The 19,693-nt window shown below is 43.0% G+C and overlaps 1 protein-coding gene across 1 annotated transcript in view; it reads right to left on the bottom strand.

Moving 5' to 3' along the window:
- Positions 1-18,772, bottom strand: part of SLC5A1 (solute carrier family 5 member 1) — a 47,660-nt gene extending 28,888 nt beyond the window's left edge. Inside the window, exons 1-3 of the mRNA XM_037878938.2 lie at positions 18,406-18,772; positions 15,519-15,590; positions 2,872-2,976 (exon numbers count right to left, since the gene is read on the bottom strand). Of these exons, the coding sequence (XP_037734866.1) occupies positions 2,872-2,976; positions 15,519-15,590; positions 18,406-18,492 (264 nt within the window). The 5' untranslated portion in view covers positions 18,493-18,772. The remainder of the gene's footprint in view (positions 1-2,871; positions 2,977-15,518; positions 15,591-18,405) is intronic.
- Positions 18,773-19,693: the final 921 nt, after the last annotated feature.

Below are 19,693 nucleotides of genomic sequence, written 5' to 3'. Positions count from 1 at the left end.
ATGTCGGGCTGGAAGGAACCTCAAGCCCAGCCCAGCCAGCCCCCTCCACTAAGGCAGGACTAAATATACCTAGACCATCCCTGACAGGTGTTTGTCAAACCTTTTCTTAAAGTGACCGGGATTCCATAGCCTCCTTTCGAAGCCTATCCTTATAGTTAGAAAGATTTTTCTAATATTTAACCTAAATCTCCCTTGCTGCAAATTAAGCCCATTACTTCTAGTCTTATCTTCAGCGGACATGGAGAAAAATTGATCACGGTCCTCTTTATTATGGCCCTTAACATATTTGGAGACTTATCAGTTGCTTTCGTCTGGACTCTCTCCAGTTTGTCCACCTCTTCCTTAGAATGTGGAGCCCAGAACTGGACACAGCACTCTAGCTGAGGCCTGCTTATGAAGTGGCCTTGCGCATTATAAAAGATGTACTGTATTCTCATGTATGGAACTATATACTGTCAAGTATGCTAGCGCGGCTGTACTATATACTGTATATTCTGTGTATCAGATATTTTGTTGTTGATCATACATCATAATTTTTCTGACAGTATTAGCAACTTGTTTTATGCAGAGCTGTGCACATTCAAACAGATAAATACAGGTCAAAATGCTGCTCTCAGAGCTGCGTGCTAGATCTCTCATCCACACACTAGTTCTTTATTGCATCTCTGAAGTTCTGCTCATAGCACAGGATATGCTAGAGATATTGGGCCCGATTCTGCTCTCTTTTACACTGGTGTAAATCAAGAGTAACTGCACTGCGGTCAATGGAATTACACTGACACAAAGCCAGTATAAATGAGAGCAGAATCAAGTCTAGTATCTCTTTTGGTAAGAGAATCAGTGTGGATCCAAGAGCAGCATTTTTCCTGTGTATATTAGCATGTTTATCAGTTCCATTGTGTTGTAAGTATTGCAATGAGCTAACTGGTTGGCTTGTGTGTGCATGCATATACTCATATACACATGCATCACTGTCTTCTACTGGACAGAATCAAGACGATTCAACCATGTGTCTTAGGCTGCATACTGCTATCAGTTAGGGGAGAGTCTCCTCTTGAGCTCAAGTCCTGTGCTTATGAAAGAGGATCTGGATTCTATCCCTTCAGATGTCATGAAGATCCAGTAGCCTTGGTATGGAGCCTGGATTTGTTAAAGCAGTGGCAACATAAAATATTAAAAGGTGACAGCTAAACTGATTCCAATGTGTGCATCTCTCTCAAGTGAACTTCTACTCCCTTCCCCATGCATAAAGAAGTTCAAAACAATATGGGGCCCTATTTTATACCCAACACAATTCTATTTTTAAGAAAACCTAAGGAGGGGCTTGCAGTGGAGTGCAACAGTCGGAGGCATGGCCAATAATTCTTCCAGTGTCTAAGGATCCAAGGGAAAACACAGGGCTAGATCCCAAGGACTGTGCTCATCCATGTTCCCTCCTCACGACAGGTCATCCAGAGCTCCAGGTAAACAGCAAAATGCTCTGCAAGGAGCTGTGCCCCCAATTCCTCTCCAAGGAGTACTGATGGAGGAGAAGCTAGTGCTGTTCAGGGCAGCAATAACATGTGATGCAAATTGCAACCTATGACCTGCTGATCTGAGAGGGGAAATACAGCATAAAGGGGGTATTCCGCAACTCCTGCATCTCCTCCTGGTGCACATATTGAATCCATGGAGGGTTATAGGTAGACTGCCTGAGGAAAGGGGGCACATTATCTTACCCTTTTCCAAACCCTTACGGCCCTTCTGCCAATTCCAGGCAGTAGTTGTAGTCATTTTAATCAAGTGAGGTGTTTGGTTATAGACAGGGTCTGCCCCCAGCAGGCTGAGAACAGAACAGCACTGATGGTGGATTACAAGGTAGCCTCTGAACTCCTTCGCAGGGAGAGTGGTCACTTTGGATGAGCTATTACCAGCAGGAGAGTGAGTTTGTGTGTGTATGGGGGTGGGGGGGTGAGAAAACCTGGATTTGTGCTGGAAATGGCCCACCTTGATTATCATGCACATTGTAGGGAGAGTGGTCACTTTGGATAAGCTATTACCAGCAGGAGAGTGAGTTTGTGTGTGTGGTTTTTGGAGGGGGGTGGCGGGGTGAGAAAACCTGGATTTGTGCTGGAAATGGCCCACCTTGGTTATCATACACATTGTAAAGAGAGTGGTCACTTTGGATGGGCTATTACCAGCGGGAGAGTGAGTTTGGGGGGGGGGGGGGCGGAGGGTGAGAAAACCTGGATTTGTGCTGGAAATGGCCCAACTTGATGATCACTTTAGATAAGCTATTACCAGCAGGAGAGTGGGGTGGGAGGAGGTATTGTTTCATGGTCTCTGTGTACATAATGTCTTCTGCAGTTTCCACAGTATGCATCCGATGAAGTGAGCTGTAGCTCACGAAAGCTCATGCTCAAATAAATTGGTTAGTCTCTAAGGTGCCACAAGTACTCCTTTTCTTTTAGCTGTATCTTAGTGGGAGGGGAATGAGAAGACAGAGAAGGAGAAAAGGGCTCTTCGGATGAAGAAAGGAGTGAAGACAACATTGAATTCCTCACTGCAGGGATGAAAGCAAAAACGATGACGACTCCCCCCCAACTCCTACACACCAAGCTCCCAGAAAAATGATGCAGAGGAGATCATGGTTTCTTAATATAGCAATGGGATTTTCTTTCCCCACTGGCTGGACTGCAGGTGGGAGTGGTGAGAGAGGCTGGGGGAATGGGAATTGACATAAAGTGTTCTTGTGGTGGGTGATTCTGCCAGTCGCCAGCCCTGAGGGTTCTGACAGCATTAGATTGAGCTGGATTTTTAGACAATGTGGACTCACCTGATCTCTTTGGATACCCCTGAGGTTAAAATTTTATTTAAACGTGTACCACTTACGTTCCATTCGAATCCTCCAATGGCGATTCCTGCAGCTGCTCCTGTGCCTGCCAAGCCCACAAAGTGCCCACTACCAATGTTACTGGCAAACAGAGAGGCACCAATCTGGAAACAGAAGAACAGACATGGATCATAGATCCTGGGCTCAGGACAAATCTCTTAAAAACCCATGCTTATTTAGTGTTTTCAGATTTCCTGTGTGTCATCACTTAGGGATCTGAGTGCCCAACAACCTTGAAGATCCCCCAATATTTTCTCCTCTTAAAACCCAACATTGCAGCCATCATCCCTACAAGCAAGGAAGACGTAACAGGATGTTGCATATTAACTCAGCCAGAGGTGAAACTGGTAAATGGTAATACTCCCTCTTCCGCTGCAGGTGCGCATGTGACCTCAACCCATACAGTATTACGACTCTTTGGAGAACTTGTCCAATTAACACATGGGTGATGTATTCCAGAATGAGCAGCCAATGGTCTAGGCCAGAGGCCCTGGCAGCTAGGGCAAAAGGCTGATGTGATATGTCTAACCTGCTCCAAGGACAAGTGGCTGATTCCTCCAGGAAAGTCAGATATAACTCTTTGGACTTAAGATCCAAAAGTCATTAAGGCCGGCTTCTACCTCCAGTGGGAAACACCCTTTTCATACTTGGTTTGCTTTCATCAAGGGGGCAATAGGTTAACTGAATTAGATTCTGACACTGCTATCATAGGTACAGCACTGCACCCAAGGGCATCTAAAGTACTCGTGAATGACGGCTGATCAAGGATTTGCAAATGAGGCATGTTGATATCTAAGACCTGTAAACATTCTGTATCAATCCCACAGAGAGCGTAATGGGTAGAATATAGCAACTGCTGACTGGAGAGATGCCAAAGAAAGAGAAAGAAGTTAGCGCTGTATTAAAAATAGACAACAGCAATTCACAGGAGGGAGATCATACCTAAAAAGTCTCATTCTTCATCAAACAACTCAAAGAGACAATAGGAGAAGATGGAGAGAGAAGCTGTGAACATCATTTCCCTGTACTGAGAGTTTTGGAGGCAGTATAACACAGCAAACCATCAGAGGGGTAGCCGTGTTAGTCTGGATCTGTAAAAGCGGCAAAGAGTCCTGTGGCACCTTATAGACTCACCCATGAAAGCTTATGCTCCAATACGTCTGTTAGTCGATAAGGTGCCACAGGACTCTGCCACTTTTACAGCAAACCATGATTTACAAGGTCAGGAACTGAGGTATTAGGGGTCAGACACTTGAATAAGGGGGGAAAAAAGACTGGCTTGGATATTACAAGCAGCGGGTACTCATGAGCTGCAGTGATTAGAAATGAAAAAAGTCGGTCAGTGAAGTGTTTTTCCCCACGCCTATTTATTCTTCAACATCTAGGAGAGACACAGAGAGAAAGAAAGAAAGAAAGAAAGAAAGAAAGAAAGAAAGAAAGAAAGAAAGAAAGAAAGAAAGAAAGAAAGAAAGAAAGAAAGAAAGAAAGAAAGAAAGAAGTGTATAAAGGAGGGGGTCTGAGTACTGACCAGTTGCCACTGCCCTTTGATAATTAAATATTATAATCACCTCTCATATCTAATAAGAAAAGGAGTACTTGTGGCACCTTAGAGACTAACCAATTTATTTCAGCCTAAGCTTTCGTGAGCTACAGCTCACTTCATCGGATGCATACTGTGGAAAGTGTAGAAGATCTTTTTATACACACAAAGCATGAGAAAATACCTCCCCCCACCCCACTCTCCTGCTGGTAATAGCTTATCTAAAGTGATCACTCTCCTTACAATGCGTATGATAATCAAGTTGGGCCATTTCCAGCACAAATCCAGGTTATCTCCCCCCGCCCCGGATTTGTGCTGGAAATGGCCCAACTTGATTATCATACGCATTGTAAGGAGAGTGATCACTTTAGATAAGCTATTACCAGCAGGAGAGTGGGGTGGGGGGAGGTATTTTCTCATGCTTTGTGTGTATAAAAAGATCTTCTACACTTTCCACAGTATGCATCCGACGAAGTGAGCTGTAGCTCACGAAAGCTTAGGCTCAAATAAATTGGTTAGTCTCTGGTGCCACAAGTACTCCTTTTCTTTTTGCGAATACAGGCTAACACGGCTGTTACTCTGAAACCTCTCATATCTAATATAGACCATTCATGTTAAAGGATCCCAAAGGGCTTTACAACACAGATATAGAACTCCTGTGATTAACATACTTTCCTCATCCACTATATAGTCAGTTGGAATAAGTTTACATATCTATTGTAACTAGGATGACCAGATGTCCTGATTTTATAGGGACAGTCCCGATATTTGGGGCTTTTTCTTATATAGGCTCTTATATACCCCCCACCCTCTGTCCCAATTTTTCACACTTGCTATCTGGTCACTCTAATTGTAACAGGTCTCAGAATAGCAGCCATGTTAGTCTGTATCCGCAAAAAGAACACGAATATTTGTGGCACCTTAGAGACTAACAAATTTATTAGAAATTTATTAAAAAACCAGTAGGAGAACACTTGAACCTCTCTGGCCACTCAGTAAAAGATTTAAGGGTGGCAATTTTGCAACAGAAAAGCTTCAAAAACAGACTCCAACAAGAAACTGCTGAGCTTGAATTAATATGCAAACTAGATACCATTAACTTGGGTTTGAATAGAGACTGGGAGTGGCTGGGTCATTACACATATTGAATCTATTTCCCTAAGTTAAGTATCCTCACACCTTCTTGTCAACTGTCTAAATCGGCCATCTTGATTATCACTACAAAAAGTTTTTTTCCTCCTGCTGATAATAGCTCATCTTAATTAATTAGCCTCTTACAGTTTGTATGGCAACTTCCACCTTCTCTATATATGGGTATATATCGTCTTACTATATGTTCCATTCTCTGCAACCGATGAAGTGGGCTGTAGCCCACGAAAGCTTATGCTCTAATAAATTTGTTAGTCTCTAAGGTGCCACAAGTACTCCTGTTCTAAATGTAACAGGGAGAGATACTCAGTGTCTGCCACTGAAAGAAAGGTTGTAGGGTCCTGGGGGGCGTCTGAATGGTAGGGGAGGCAAAATCCCCCAAAACCCTAATCACTGCAGTGAGCTCTCCAATGTCACAACAAAAATTAACTCAATCTTCGATCTTCAATCTTAACTTAATTTCAGTCTTCTTTTTTGAACTCATATGGATAGGAAGGGGGGATTTTAGTATAGAAATTAGCTACTGAAAATGCGGCTTGTATTAGTTAGGATATGTCAAAGCCAGGAATACAGTCTCCAGCTCCTGACTGCCAGTATTGTGCTTTAATCACTAGATAGTTCTTCCAGACATTTTATATGCAAAATATGCCATGCATGTAACAAAACTGAACAGAGAATTCCATAACTTCTTTCCCCATTCCTATTTTCCCCTCATTTCTTCATAGTGATCTCGTGCTTTCTTCCAGTCTTTGTGTGAAGGAACAGCTCTCTCAGAACTACAGGGAATGTCTGTTTGTGTTCAATCCTGGATTTCCTCACACTTTTCCAATCAGTCCTGCCATCAAGAAACTTAATCTCTTTGTGACATCATAAGCATTTCCATAGTAATGCTTTGTGATATAACGAAACACTAGTGGCATTAGTGAATGAGTCAAAGAGGAAGAGCAGGCTAATTATAAAGATGAAAGCTCCTTCATGTGGCCAACACTATAACAGGGTTCAAAAAAGAACTAGATAAATTAATGGAGGATAGGTCCATCAGTGGCTATTAGCCAAGAGGGGCAGGGATGGTGTCCCTAGCCCCTGTTTGCCAGAAGCTGGGAATGGGCAACAGGGGATGGATCACTTGATTACCTGTTCTGTTAATTCCCTCTGGGGCACCTGGCACTGGCCACTGTCGGAAGACAGGATACTGGGCTAGATGGACCTTTGGTCTGTCCCAGTAAGGCCATTCTTATGTTATGTTCTTAAAGAGAAGGGATTCATTGTCCCCACATACATTTAATTCTGGACTTCCCCTGTGTTTTCCCACCAGGGCCCCAGAGTGGGAATTAAGCTTTTATCTTCCTTCAGACCTGTGAAAACATCTAAGAATAACAGCTCAGCAATGACATTACATGCCAAGCTCTGAGAAGCTCAGATCATCTACAACTCTCACTGAGGTCAATGGGAATTGTGGATGCCCACTACCTCTCAGGATTTGGCCAATAGGCCTGATCATGTTTCCACTGAAGTCAGTTGCCACTGCCTTTAATGGGAAAGGAGCAGTCTCTAAAAGAGAGAACAGTGTTAATGTCTTTTAAAAGAGAAGTAGGCAGGCTTTTTCCCTCAAAGAGATTTTAGCTGCACCACCGGCAACTGGAACTCATTGCTGAGAAGTCTGGCTTCAGGGCAAATATGAATGCTTTTTATCAAAACTTTATTGATTTATTTGGGGGAAAATTCTACATCTTGACTTTTAGCTCATCGTCAGCTGTTGTTCACTCAATCCCCTATAAATAAATTATTAAACCTCATTTTGAGTTATTAGGAATGCAGTCCTCAGAAATGATTAACCACATTATCCTCTGATTCTCATTAAATCTGTTCCTTCCATCCTAGCTGCTGCTTTAAAAGCTCAAAATAGCCTTTTTAACAGCCACACTGCACTTTCAACAGCTTCAGGTAACAAAAGCAGCCAAAGAAAAGCCCAAAAAAATGGCAGCTGCAGCTGCCGTGCCTGTAGTGCCCCTAAATGTGGGGCACATTGGCGCACTCACCCTCACAGGAACATTTCCAGCTTTACCCAAGCAGCTCTGTATTTTCTTTGTTAATTTTTAAAGAAAAATACAAAGTCAAACAAAAAACAATGCAACTAGCAAAAGATTTCAGTTAACACAACAGTCATTATTCCTGGTTTCAGAACAAAGCAATGCAAATATTTCAAATCTATTGCTTTGTATTTCTGTTTCTCTCTTTGATATAGGAAAGACCATCTGCTGGAGGATCATAAGATCAGCATATATTAGTTACAAATGTGTATATTTTTTATATATATATATATAGACACATCTTTGAATTCAGAACTGGGAAAATAGATTTCCATTGTTTGCTCCAATACTTTTGTAATCTGTAGCAAGAAAAAGCTATGTGGACAAAGTTAGCTGATGGTTGGCAGCATTTATGGCAGTTACTATGATTAAGGGTACATTTATGTCACAGAGGTCACGGAAGACACGGAATCCATGACTTCCAGAGACCTCCCTGACATTTTTCTGCTTCAGCTCCTGGGGCCCTGGGACCGGAGCTGGCAGCCAGTGGGATCCGTGCAGGGTTCCAGCGAGGGATGACAGCTTCCTCAGGGTCCCCCTGCAGGGTTCCAGGACAGGCAACTGCCTCTTCAGGGTTCCAATGAGAGACAGCACACGTGTACTAAAATCTGATCAGTCAGAGTAGGTGGGTACTGTAATATAACCCCTCATTAGCTAAAGGATTCTGACCTATTTTCGAAGCTTCTCTATGTTACCATACAGTTGTTCCTTCACAACAGGGTCAGCGCATTACCATTTTCAGGAATCTGGCCATTAATCACCTCCCCTTATTCCAGAGGTCTGATGAGTTAGATAGGGTGTGATTTTTTCTTTTCCCCTCTGAACTGATCTAAGAGATACAGAGCTTGCACAGGCTGCAAGGCCCTAAAGATACACTTGCTCCACCTGTTTCCCTGCTGAGGGAATTGCAAGGAGTAAGGTTCCCTCCACCAGTTAGGATGGACTGGAACTAGGAGAGGGCAGGAGGGCTTGCAAAGGAAGGGGTCAATTGTTCAGCTAGTGAGGGATAGTGGAAAGAGAGGAGATGAAAGATTAGGGGAAGGGGAGAAGGATTGGTGACAGGGAAACACATGGTAAAAAAGTGAACTGGGAAGAGAGGAGGAGAGGAAATGTGGAACATTAACGAGTTTAAAATCTTTTGACAAGGGCTCACTATTCAGAAAATTACCATCAGGCTGCAGCTATATGAAAGTAACTATATTTTACATGTTATTCATTTATCTATTCACCTTATTATTTTCATTAACTTTCTGATGCCCAGAAGTCCTGGTGCTTGCTGCCCCACAGGCCTCAAAGACCCTGGAAATCCTACACTTTGCCTAGCAGCCTAAATGAAAAATTCCCTAGTCCCTACAGTGTGCTATACGTACCACTCCTCTCCTAACCTAATGCTGGGCCTCTTTTGGTGGTGACTTTACCATTGTGGAATGAAACTGGTTCTTCTACTTCATTCTTTTGGGAAACAAAAGTGTCTGAGTGCAAATCTACAGCTCTCCCGACCCTTAACCACTCAGAAAACCTGCATAGTGCTTAGTACCTCTGTAAAATCTCATTGTAGATCTGTCAAGACTCAGCTCCTTGAGAAAGGAAAGCCGGTTTGCTATTCTGCTGCCCTCCTAAGGACTCCATATGTTCTACATTTTGTATTACCACCTAATCAGGTAATTTTTAAATGCCACACAATTCTTTAACTAAAAAGAGATGGACATGCATCTCTCAAGAATCCTAGGCTTTGCTGCACAGCGTAATCACCTGTGTCCCCCTTGTTGAAGTGCAATTATTTACCTCTTCAAACCTTCAGTTGTTTAGGCATCTCACTGGGACTTCATAGGAGCATGATGGGTGTGAGATCAGCACAGCTGCTGCTACTTGCTAGTAAGCCAGCTTGATACTTTAGCGCCTCCACTCTTAGATATGCAGGCACCCCCAGACCCAATGCCTCCCATCTTGGGAAGAGGCATCCCACTGAAGGGCTTGGAGAAATCTATAGGTGTTTGATTTACTGTATTTTTTACTTTCCTGACAAAGCTTCACTTTGATCGAATTTATGGTTGGTCTTTTTATCTTGAACAACCATCATTGTTCACCCTGTCTCTTGCCCTGGGCCAAGACTAAAAGTGTCCACTCCAACTAGGGACAGGAAACAAAATATTTATCCCCAATAGCCACCCCTAGGCTTCTTACAGCCCTGCTAAATTCAACAAACAGGCAAAACTTTGAGTATACAATAATTCTCTGGACACAATGATCAGAGAAACCTATCCAGTGGGCAACAGTGAAACATGGCCATATTAAACTGAAGTGACAATTATCTGAATGTCCCAATTCTCTCCCTTTTCTGACTGCTGAATGTTACTCATTTACTGTTGCCCTAAGCCTTGGCCTGTTCAGCCCTTAGGTTAATATGTCACTGATCCTGAATGGGAGAGCTAATTTAATTTGTTTTAAGGGTAACACACAAACAAGTCTCCATATATTTCCCAGTTACCATTAACTAAAGTCTTCATGTTCAACAATAATGTCTGATCCCTAGAGAATTTATGTTCTTTGTCTTCTCTGCTCCTTTAATACTTATTCCTTAAGAATAGATTAGGCTTTGACATCTCTTTGTGAATCAGAGCTCCTTGGTATTTGAGGCCCTGACTTGACATTTTTATTATTGTGTATGTTTATTTCCAGGGCCCTGTCAATACTGAGAGATTGGCCACATACCCAGGATTATCAAGATTTCTGTTTGCATACTTCCCTACACTGGTAAGACAAGGCACTGTCTGCAGCCAATTATCTGGCTGAACTCCTCACCCTTCTAACTAAGGGGTGGAGGAAGGAAAACTCTGTTTCCATGGTCAAGAGTTATGATGATGTTGAAAGTTGGCTTTTGAAAGGAGCCACAAGTAGCTACAACTGAAGTAACTGAAGCAACCTTGAGAGCTAAGGATTACCAGGTCCAGACACACTCACTGATCGCCCAGTAATGAGCGAGTGCTGAGAGAATGCAGAATCAGTCAACGCTTTGCTCAGCTGATGCAGCAAGTGTTGGACGCCATCAGGTGGTTGAGGGACATCTACATAGAACACATCACAGGACGTCGGCAATACCAGGAGGGATGAGCTGAGTGCCAATGAGAAGTGCCGTCAGGAAAGTAACAAATACTTTCCTCATAGATTGTATTTTCTAAATGGACAACCAACCTAATTCTCAATTACTGAGGGACAATCTCCAGTCATTGATATATTTTGCTTTCCACAACCAAATCTCTGTACAACCTTTCATGAGTGATGTACCCGAGTATTTGGATTCTAATATCTAAACTGTACTGTTAAATCTATTCACCTAAATTTGGGTTATTGCAGACTATGTACACTATGTATCATATTACTTTTAAAAACTAACTTTATAGTTGTGGATAATCTAAGCACTATACCCAGATGTACAGACATTCTTTTCCCAACCTATGTGTTATATAATTTTTTAAACATTAGCTTTAACAAAATGTTTAAATCTTTTATTGGACCAACTTCTGTCGATGAGAGAGAAGGTTTCGAGCTTACATAGAGCTCTTCTTCCAGTCTGGGAAAGGTGCTCCCAATCTCACAGCAAAATGCAAGGTGGAACAGATTTTTTAGCATAAGTAGTTAGCACATATTGTAAGGGACCATTCTAGGTAGAGTGGCCTGTTAACACCTCTGCAGTCATAGGACATACATGTCTTTCCTGAACATCTGTGCCTGAATCCCCAAGAGTAAAAACAATTCATTTGGGGTTGTTCCCTTTTTAGAGCAGGCCCAAGGAGAGGCCACAGCTTCCATGTCCTATGGGAATGAACTGTGGACCTCTGGCAATCAATGAGAATGAGAGTTACACTGAATCCTCTCATTAACTATTGGAGCTATTGAATCCAATTAACCTCTGGCACTGCTGACTTAAGGGGAGCAATACTAAAGGATGAATTGGGCCCACAGACTGGATGGAACAGCTAACCAGTGCACACTCTGTGCCTCATCCTGGTAAATGCCAACCATCCTCAATTCCCATGAAAGTCAATTTTTGAGCCAAACATTTGAGCCAAGAGTGGGCAGGTTTTGCCTAATTCAACTGCATTATCCCCCTTTACAGTTAGAGAAACTAGACACAGAGGAGAAAGTGACTTGTCCACTCACACAAGCAAGTCAGTGTCAGACGCCAGATTACACTCCAGTTCACCTAACTGCCAGCCCCTCATCTAGAGACACAAAGTGGGTGAGGTAATAACATAAAAGATATTATCAATAAAAATTATTACTTCACCCATCTTAACAACAAGGAGTCCAGTGGCACCTTAAAGAAGTGGGGGTTTTTACCCACGAAAGCTTATGCACAAATAAATCTGTTAGTCTTTAAGGTGCCACCGGACTCCTTGTTGTTTTTGTGGATACAAACTAACATGGCTACCCCCTGATACTTCACCCATCTTGCCTCTCTAATATCCTGTTGTTGGATCATATTAAAGAAGTTCTGTATTAAAATCACAAATGAGTTTGATTCCCCATAGTTTAAATTCCAGGGTATTACTAATTAAGAAGTCTCTTGGTTTTTGATACTGTTTCTCTCCCTCTATGTGTGAAACTTGCAAGCTGCTAATTGTGTTAGTACATTCTAAGACAGAGTCTGTTTTCAAAGCAATTCTTTGTAACAACAACTACCCACACAGAGAGAGACTCAAAGCAATACTTTGTAACAACAGAAACAGCACCCAGAGACTCCCCGCCCTTTTGTTGTATTCATCTCACTTTGTTAACAATTGTGATTAAAATAGAGATAGAGGATGTGTGTGGATGGATATTTGGTGTGGATAATAACTGAATGATCAGGGAGGTGCCAGCCTAAGAATCCAGTGTCCATCGGCTGAAGAAGGCGTCAAGTGGAAATAACCAGAGGGACACCCCCCACCCCCCCCCGGAGGGCAGACTGGAATCCACCCAACAGCCTCAAGAATGGGAGAACCAAAGAACAAGATAACATCTGGCAGCACAGAGCCGTCAGGAATGTGACATCTGCTGATTGATTCAGCAACAGCATGATGAAGCAATTCCCATAGACTGACATAGGAAGAAATTCCTATAAAACTGGACTCTGGAAAGTGAGAACTTTGGGGTCTGATTCTGCAAACCAACTTCCAGGAGCATCAGATGTGCATCTGATGAGGCCCTGCTCCCTCCTGATGTCCAGGCCACCTGGCCAGTGGCTTGGCATGAGCAACTCTAAGGCTGGTAACTATGGTAACAACCTTGCAGAACCTGTGTGTGTGTGTGTGTATGAATTAATGTGTGAATAAATATGAGATTGAATGGAATGTTATAGCTATAACTAACTGCTTACTATGATTCTTTCTGTATTCACAATAAATGTGGTATTTTGCTTTTTCCCTTTTAATAAGATCCTACTGGTTTTTATTTTATTGGTATAACACTGTGACTGACCCCGGCTACAACTACTTTGCATATAGCCCCTCATCTAGTCTCCTAGACCACAGCTGTGCCATTAAAATTAACAGATTCATATTATTGTTCCTATCAGGAAGTAGTCCTGGAGAAGCCACAACTAGAAACTTCCATGAATGTGGAATCAACAAAGAACAGGGAAAAAACACCATCCTCGTTTCTTTTCTTAATCTTCAACCTATGCCCGTAGCTGCTTGGTATAGCAGGGAACAGCATGACAACTGAAGAATGAAACTAATCCAATGGAAATTTAATTTCTATACTAGGTTATTAGAAATATATTTTCTTTTATTATCTATTGCAGAAAGCAATGAATCATGTAAGCAAGTCCAAAGGAACTAATATACTATGGTGGGAAGGGTCCATTTATAAAGCAACATCCACATCTACAGACTTGGGAAATAAGTCACCCAGGTTTCCCTGGAACATCCTCACATGATTATAATCACACATGGCACTGTCCCAGGGTGAAGCCAGGAAGTGGCACTTTTTCTAAAATATTACATATTGCATTAGCTGTCGCAGCACGAAGCAGGTAATTCCTGCTTCGTTTGAACTTTTAATGTTATTTTCCCCCCCGGGAGGCTCAACCCCCACCCAGACTCTGAAACCAGGGAAAGTGCACATTCCCTTGAGCAGAGTAGCCCTCCAGAATAGTATTGTTAATGTAAGTGTTTAACTAGGGATTTGAGAGCTTGCCACGTCTTTTGTTTTGGTGCTGCCAGGGTTGAGAGGAAGAGATTTCCTGTTAAGTCACAGAGAGGTATGTAGGTGTTCCAAAGTGAAGGATTAATGAGAACGTAATCAGGAATGTAGATCCTCAGCTGCACTGAGCTCACAGTGTAGCAGGGAGGCAAAGATGGCTAAGCAAATGTTAATCCTAGAGACAATTCTGGCAGTACAGGATCATCCCCTCTGGCCTCCGACATGGACAAGGGGCTTAGGCGATGTAAAGCTGGCTATCTTGCTTTATGACCCTGGGGGACTCCCCTGTGTCAGGGGAATTCCCAGCTGCCCCTTTAGGGAAGCTTCAAGTCCCCTTTGTTCTTTAAAGCAGTGCATAGGGGCTCACCTAGGCCTGAGGGTCTGACCCATGGTATTTTTGCGCTTGTAGACACTGGGCTGGATTTCCCTGCTGCATTGCACCTTGTGTTGTCATTTGCACCTGTACGAAGGTTGTTTTATACTCACTATTCACAGGTATAAAGAATTACACAAGGTGCAAGACAGCAGAGGATCAGGCCTAGTGCATTTACAGTCACTCAGTCACGGGTCCTGACTTACCACTGTGTTATCCATTTTCATGGCAGTGTCACTCCATTGATTAAACAAAACAAAGTTTACCTTAAAATAACTTTGAGATTCTCTATTTCACAATGGTTTCTATTAGGACCTGAATTTTCTCAGGCCTAATCTACTCATGAGATCCTCCTCCTGCTGGGAAATACAATGCTCTTATCATTAAAATGGCAGCCCCAACTCCTCCCCAATTCAGGCAATACTGAATGGAGACACTGAAAAAGTGGCAGGGATTTCTGAAAGCTGTTCTGAAAATTCCTACAGTCAGTAAATATTTATTTAGTTCTCTAAGGCCCCAATCATGTCATTGGATTCACATGGACAGAGCCCGGCATCAAATTCCTCTCAAGTGCAAAGGTCCTGCCCCATGGGTCCAATTGCAGGATCAGGTAGTTATTATAACAAATCACTGAAGTTTTCCTTCCAAGCTGAACTGCAAAGATAACCATGAAAGTACCATATTAGTGACACCTAGACAATGCATCACATTTGTCTAGAAGGTTTTCTGCTTTGCCAGAAAGATTCATTCACTAGAGAAAGGGTGACCTAATGGAGAGAGCACTGGACTAACTCAGGTGACTTGGGTTCTACCCTCAGCCCTGCCACTGACCTTAGGCAAGTCACTTCTCCTGTCTGTGACTCAGTTTCCCCATCTTAAAACGGGGATAATGATACTTATCTCCTCTGTAAAGCATTTTTAGATATATAGCTTAAAATGTGCTATATAAGTGTTAAGTACTATTATTATAAACGTAAACTCTGACTTGTTCTCAGTAATTTATTATGAACATTCCAGGGTTCTCTCCTTGCAATGTTACAACAAAGGACTAGATTATACAGCCACATGAAGGCAATATAGCAGCACCACAGAAACCACACCTACAACTCAATTCCTCTCTGTACCTTGTACCTAACAGCAATCACCTCACATGAGTCAGGCCCTCAGTGAAAAACTTCGGTGGGACAAGAGCAAATAGTAAGTACACGACATTCAATAAAATCCTGACGTGATAAAGTGATGAGCAGCCAAACATTATGTGTGGTGTGGAGTGAAAGTACAATTCCTTTGTGTGTGTATTGCACTTACCGGCCACCACACCATGCTCCGTCCAGCTAGGAAGAATCCACCGACAGTCCCGCGGTTTGTTGAGAGCATGGCCTGATAAAAAAAAAAAAAAAAAAAAGGTTAAAATTTTCAGCTCTAATAAGCTAAATTTAGCCTGATGGCATCAACAGCCAGGGCAGTGATGAGAAAGAAAAATTAACGTAATGATCAAAAATGGCCAGGGGAGAAAGATTTTGAAGGGAATAATATGACCTGACAATGACTGAGCAATGATTCTTATATCAATCTATAAATTAACCATTCAAGCTTTATTGCTTCAACTTTCATTACACGAAGCCTGCAAAACCCAAATCTAAACACTGCACATATTAAAATACAATGAACTATACCATAAAAATAAAACACAAGAAAGGCATCACTAACCAAGGGCCTTGCCTGCAAACTGTCACTCATGGGAGCACTCCTGCAGGTGAGCAGGCCTCAAAACTGCTGATGTAGAGAGTTTTATGTTCATGCACTAGAAATGTCATACCTAGCTTTCAGAGTGGTAGCCGTGTTAGTCTGTATCAGCAAAAACGAGGAGTCCTTGTGGCACCTTAGAGACTAACAAATTTATTTGGGGTTTTAGCCCACGAAAGCTTATGCCCAAATAAATGTGTTAGTCTCTAAGGTGCCACAAGGACTCCTCGTTGTTTATACCTAGCTTTCTTACTCAATACTAGTGTGGTCCAGAGTTTCCCTGCAGGAATCTACTTCCATGGCAATTTAACCTTTCCTGTTCTGATAAGATCATCAAGGTACCTGCACTTCACTTTTTAGCCTTTCTTCACTTCCACAGAGTAGCCAGTTAAGAATTACTTTCCTCACTCTCATTTTATATGTCAGGAGTGACTTTATGGGAAGTTTCCATCACATTTTTCACAGGGCCTGATCCAAAATCCTTTGCAAACAATGATCCTTTGGATCGGGCCCAGAGAGGGTGTGAGAAAAAGTGAGCCAGATCATTGATCCTAATATAGAAGCAAGAAAACAAACAAACAGGGGCATGTTTCACTACATACAATAGTTGAATCAAGAGACACATTTAACATTAAGCTTCTTAGAAACTATTCAGAACTAGAAACTTCAATGCTCCAGTGCCTGACATGCCACCTGCCAGCCCTCTTCTGCCCCAGGAGTTTATGTTACAAAGAATTACAGTCAATAATAAATTACAATAATCACACTTCAGGTCAGATTGTACCGTTAAGGCACAAGCCTGGTTCCCTCCCAGAGCTCCCCAAGATGCAATGAAAGTGTTTCTGCCACAACACTCCTTAGAGGAGAGCATGCTGCACCCTTCTGAGTCAATGGACAGCTTGGCTGGCTAGAATGGGCTGATGAGGGGGCCTCCTCCCCATTCTTCCCTGCTCAGCTGAGGTTGCTTGCACCTCAGGGTGCACTAGGAAGAAGCAGTGCTCTCATGAAAGGTATGGGCCCTCAATTGTGTTTTGCTTCTGTGGGACGGAAAATAAATGGACAGCCTCTCTGGTACAATCCAACCCTTGGCCTCCAATACACTCGGCCAGAGGTACAGGTGCAGGTACTTCAAATCTTCTAAGTGCTGAACAAACTTTAACTAGTTCATTGGCCTCAAAAGTTAATCACTTTTCAAAACTCTGACAGGCTGCTAGTGTGGAAGATTTTGTCTGCAGCTGCTGCTCTGCTCTATGGCATGGACTCCTGGGTTATTTCAGGGGAGTGCACAGGTCGGTCACTGAGGGGCAGGTTTCCCTGACTCATTCTGGTTAACTGCTGGCTCTTTCCTCAAGGGACTAGCAGCATTTTCCCCATGGACACTGATGTCTCCTCAGATAGAATACACAGACTCTGTTCCTGAAAGGGATCTCAGCTCTTCAACCAAGTGACACACTAGTGTTTTCCACTAAGGTAACATCAGTACAAACACTATCTGCCCTTTTCCTTTGAACCCTGCAGAATCAAGACTTATTCTAACAGGACAATATCTGCCTTTCACCCATTAAGTGCAAAATAATTCTTCTCTTTCTAAGGCTGCAGTCTCCGTACTTCCCTCTGCATCATCAGCATGCTTCAGGAGGAGGCACAATCCTATCTGGGCTTTAAACAGAAAAGACCCTAACACCAGCAGCATTTGTCCTCACTGAGATTTGTTCCTCCTCAGAGTCTACATGCACCTGCTCTCTGCAGTGAAGTCCTACTGATGAAAGCTGGCATTCTCCTGTGTCCAGACCGTGTCTGTGCTCTCGTCCATTTCATATCCATCCTGCAGCAATCCCCATCTCCCACTCCATTACCATCTCCCTCCACCTTTAGCTCTATTCCAATCCATACCCATTTACAACTCAGTCCAGTACTCGCCCCCCATTCCTACCACAATCAACCCCACTGCAATCCCCATTTACCCCACCTCTCACACTTCACCCCAACTACTACTCCATCACAAATTCCCATTTGCAGGCTCCTCTGCTCCAGCACCCCAAAGTCCATCCCCACTCACCACTGCTACCATCCCATTCCCATTTTTACCCCCACTCTGTTCCTTACAGGTCCCCACTCAAGTCAGCTAAAAATGTCCACTTCACCATTATCCTGATCTCCATCCATTGGCCCTCTCCTATAGTCCCTTCCCCATCCATAGCCCTTCTTCATTCCAGCCCCATCTATCCTCTCCTCCACTACCATCTCATCATCTTCACCTCCAATTCAGATCTCATACCAGGTCCTACTGCCCCACTGAAGCCCAACTTAATCCCCATCCTGCCAACTTTCAGCCCATCCCCCAGTTAAGCAGCAGGCAATTTACACAATTGTAGTTTTAATTTACGAAGCCATTTTCCTAAAACCCAATAAACCACACTTTCATTAAGAAAGAAAGATCCAGACATACCCATATTCCCACTGCTAGGACTACCACAAAATAGATGACTATGACTGAGATGTCAGCAGGGTTATTGATTTTTTCAGAGGAGTCCATCCTGCCTGCTTCTCCGGCACCTTTCCTTCTTCTCTCCTTATAATGTCTCTCACAGACTTCAGGTTAATAATAAACCCTTGTCGTTCCCCTCTCTCTCGTATAATATGTAACTTTAGATTCACTTGTATGGATACAAAGCGAAGCTGATGCTCTTTCTTGAGCTGTGATTTTCTCCAAAAAACTGCTCCCCTATTACAGCTGTTGCTGATTTCAGAGCCAAAGACCGACCCGAAGTCACATCCCCCGGAGAAGGTGCTCAGAGTTGTTGCAGACAGAGAGCAGAGTCTGGGAAGGAGTGAGCTGTGGAAGGAGTGGCTTGGACACAATATACCCAGTGTATGAACCTCCCTGTTTGCAGATACTCTTCCTGGAGAGGTTGTTCCTGTAAACCTGGTCATAGAATTGATTGTTTCCTTGAGAAACTGATACTTACCAAGCCCAAAGAAAGAGTGACTGACACTTAAGGAAACCCCACAGTTCCATGAGCTAATATTCCTGCTGTGCCATCCCTCGTCCCAGCAGGAATACACAATGGAGGTACAGCCCAGCATTTCTGGAACAAGACAATAGGAAGCCGCTATTATCACTTACATCTAGATCTTTATAGCGATGTGTCTCAGCCATAAATTTGAGATCCAGAAATGAACGCTCTCCATCCCAGTGTTCAGAACCAGGGTTTTTGTTCTGCCCACAAGCGGCAAGCTATGATGTTCTAATTCCAGATTCAAATAACCCCCAAAGTTCAGTGGTGCTTAGGTATGGTTCCATATGCAGTTATTTATTCTTGGAGTTGAAAATTTGACCAAACAAAATGACCTGATGCAAAAGAGAACTCAAAATGTGGGGCAGGCTGTGATTTTCCATGGAGCTTCTAAGTCACTCAGAAACAGCCCCTGAAAAGGGAAGTTTCCTCAGCTCCCTGTGATCCTCTCTCATTGAGCAGGAGGTGGATATCACAGCCAAGATCAGAGGGGTGCAGGAGACATAGGCAATAGACAGGTGTAAGAATTTCAAGGCTCTGGGGATATTTGAAAGTCTGTCTCCACCTTTGCTTTACCCCACGCAATCATAACTCATTTACAGTTCAGTAGGCTGACAGCCAGGGATCGATTGCCACATTGTATTTACCCTAAAGAGAATGAATAGTACAGAACATACAAAGCATAGTGGGCTTAATTCTGATCTTATGCTGGTTATACAT

The sequence above is a fragment of the Chelonia mydas genome, chromosome 15 (assembly GCF_015237465.2).
Source record: "Chelonia mydas isolate rCheMyd1 chromosome 15, rCheMyd1.pri.v2, whole genome shotgun sequence".
Classification (NCBI taxonomy): Eukaryota; Metazoa; Chordata; order Testudines; family Cheloniidae; genus Chelonia; species Chelonia mydas.
The sequence above is the reverse complement of the archived record's forward strand: the minus strand, read 5'-3'. Positions and strand labels throughout refer to the sequence as shown.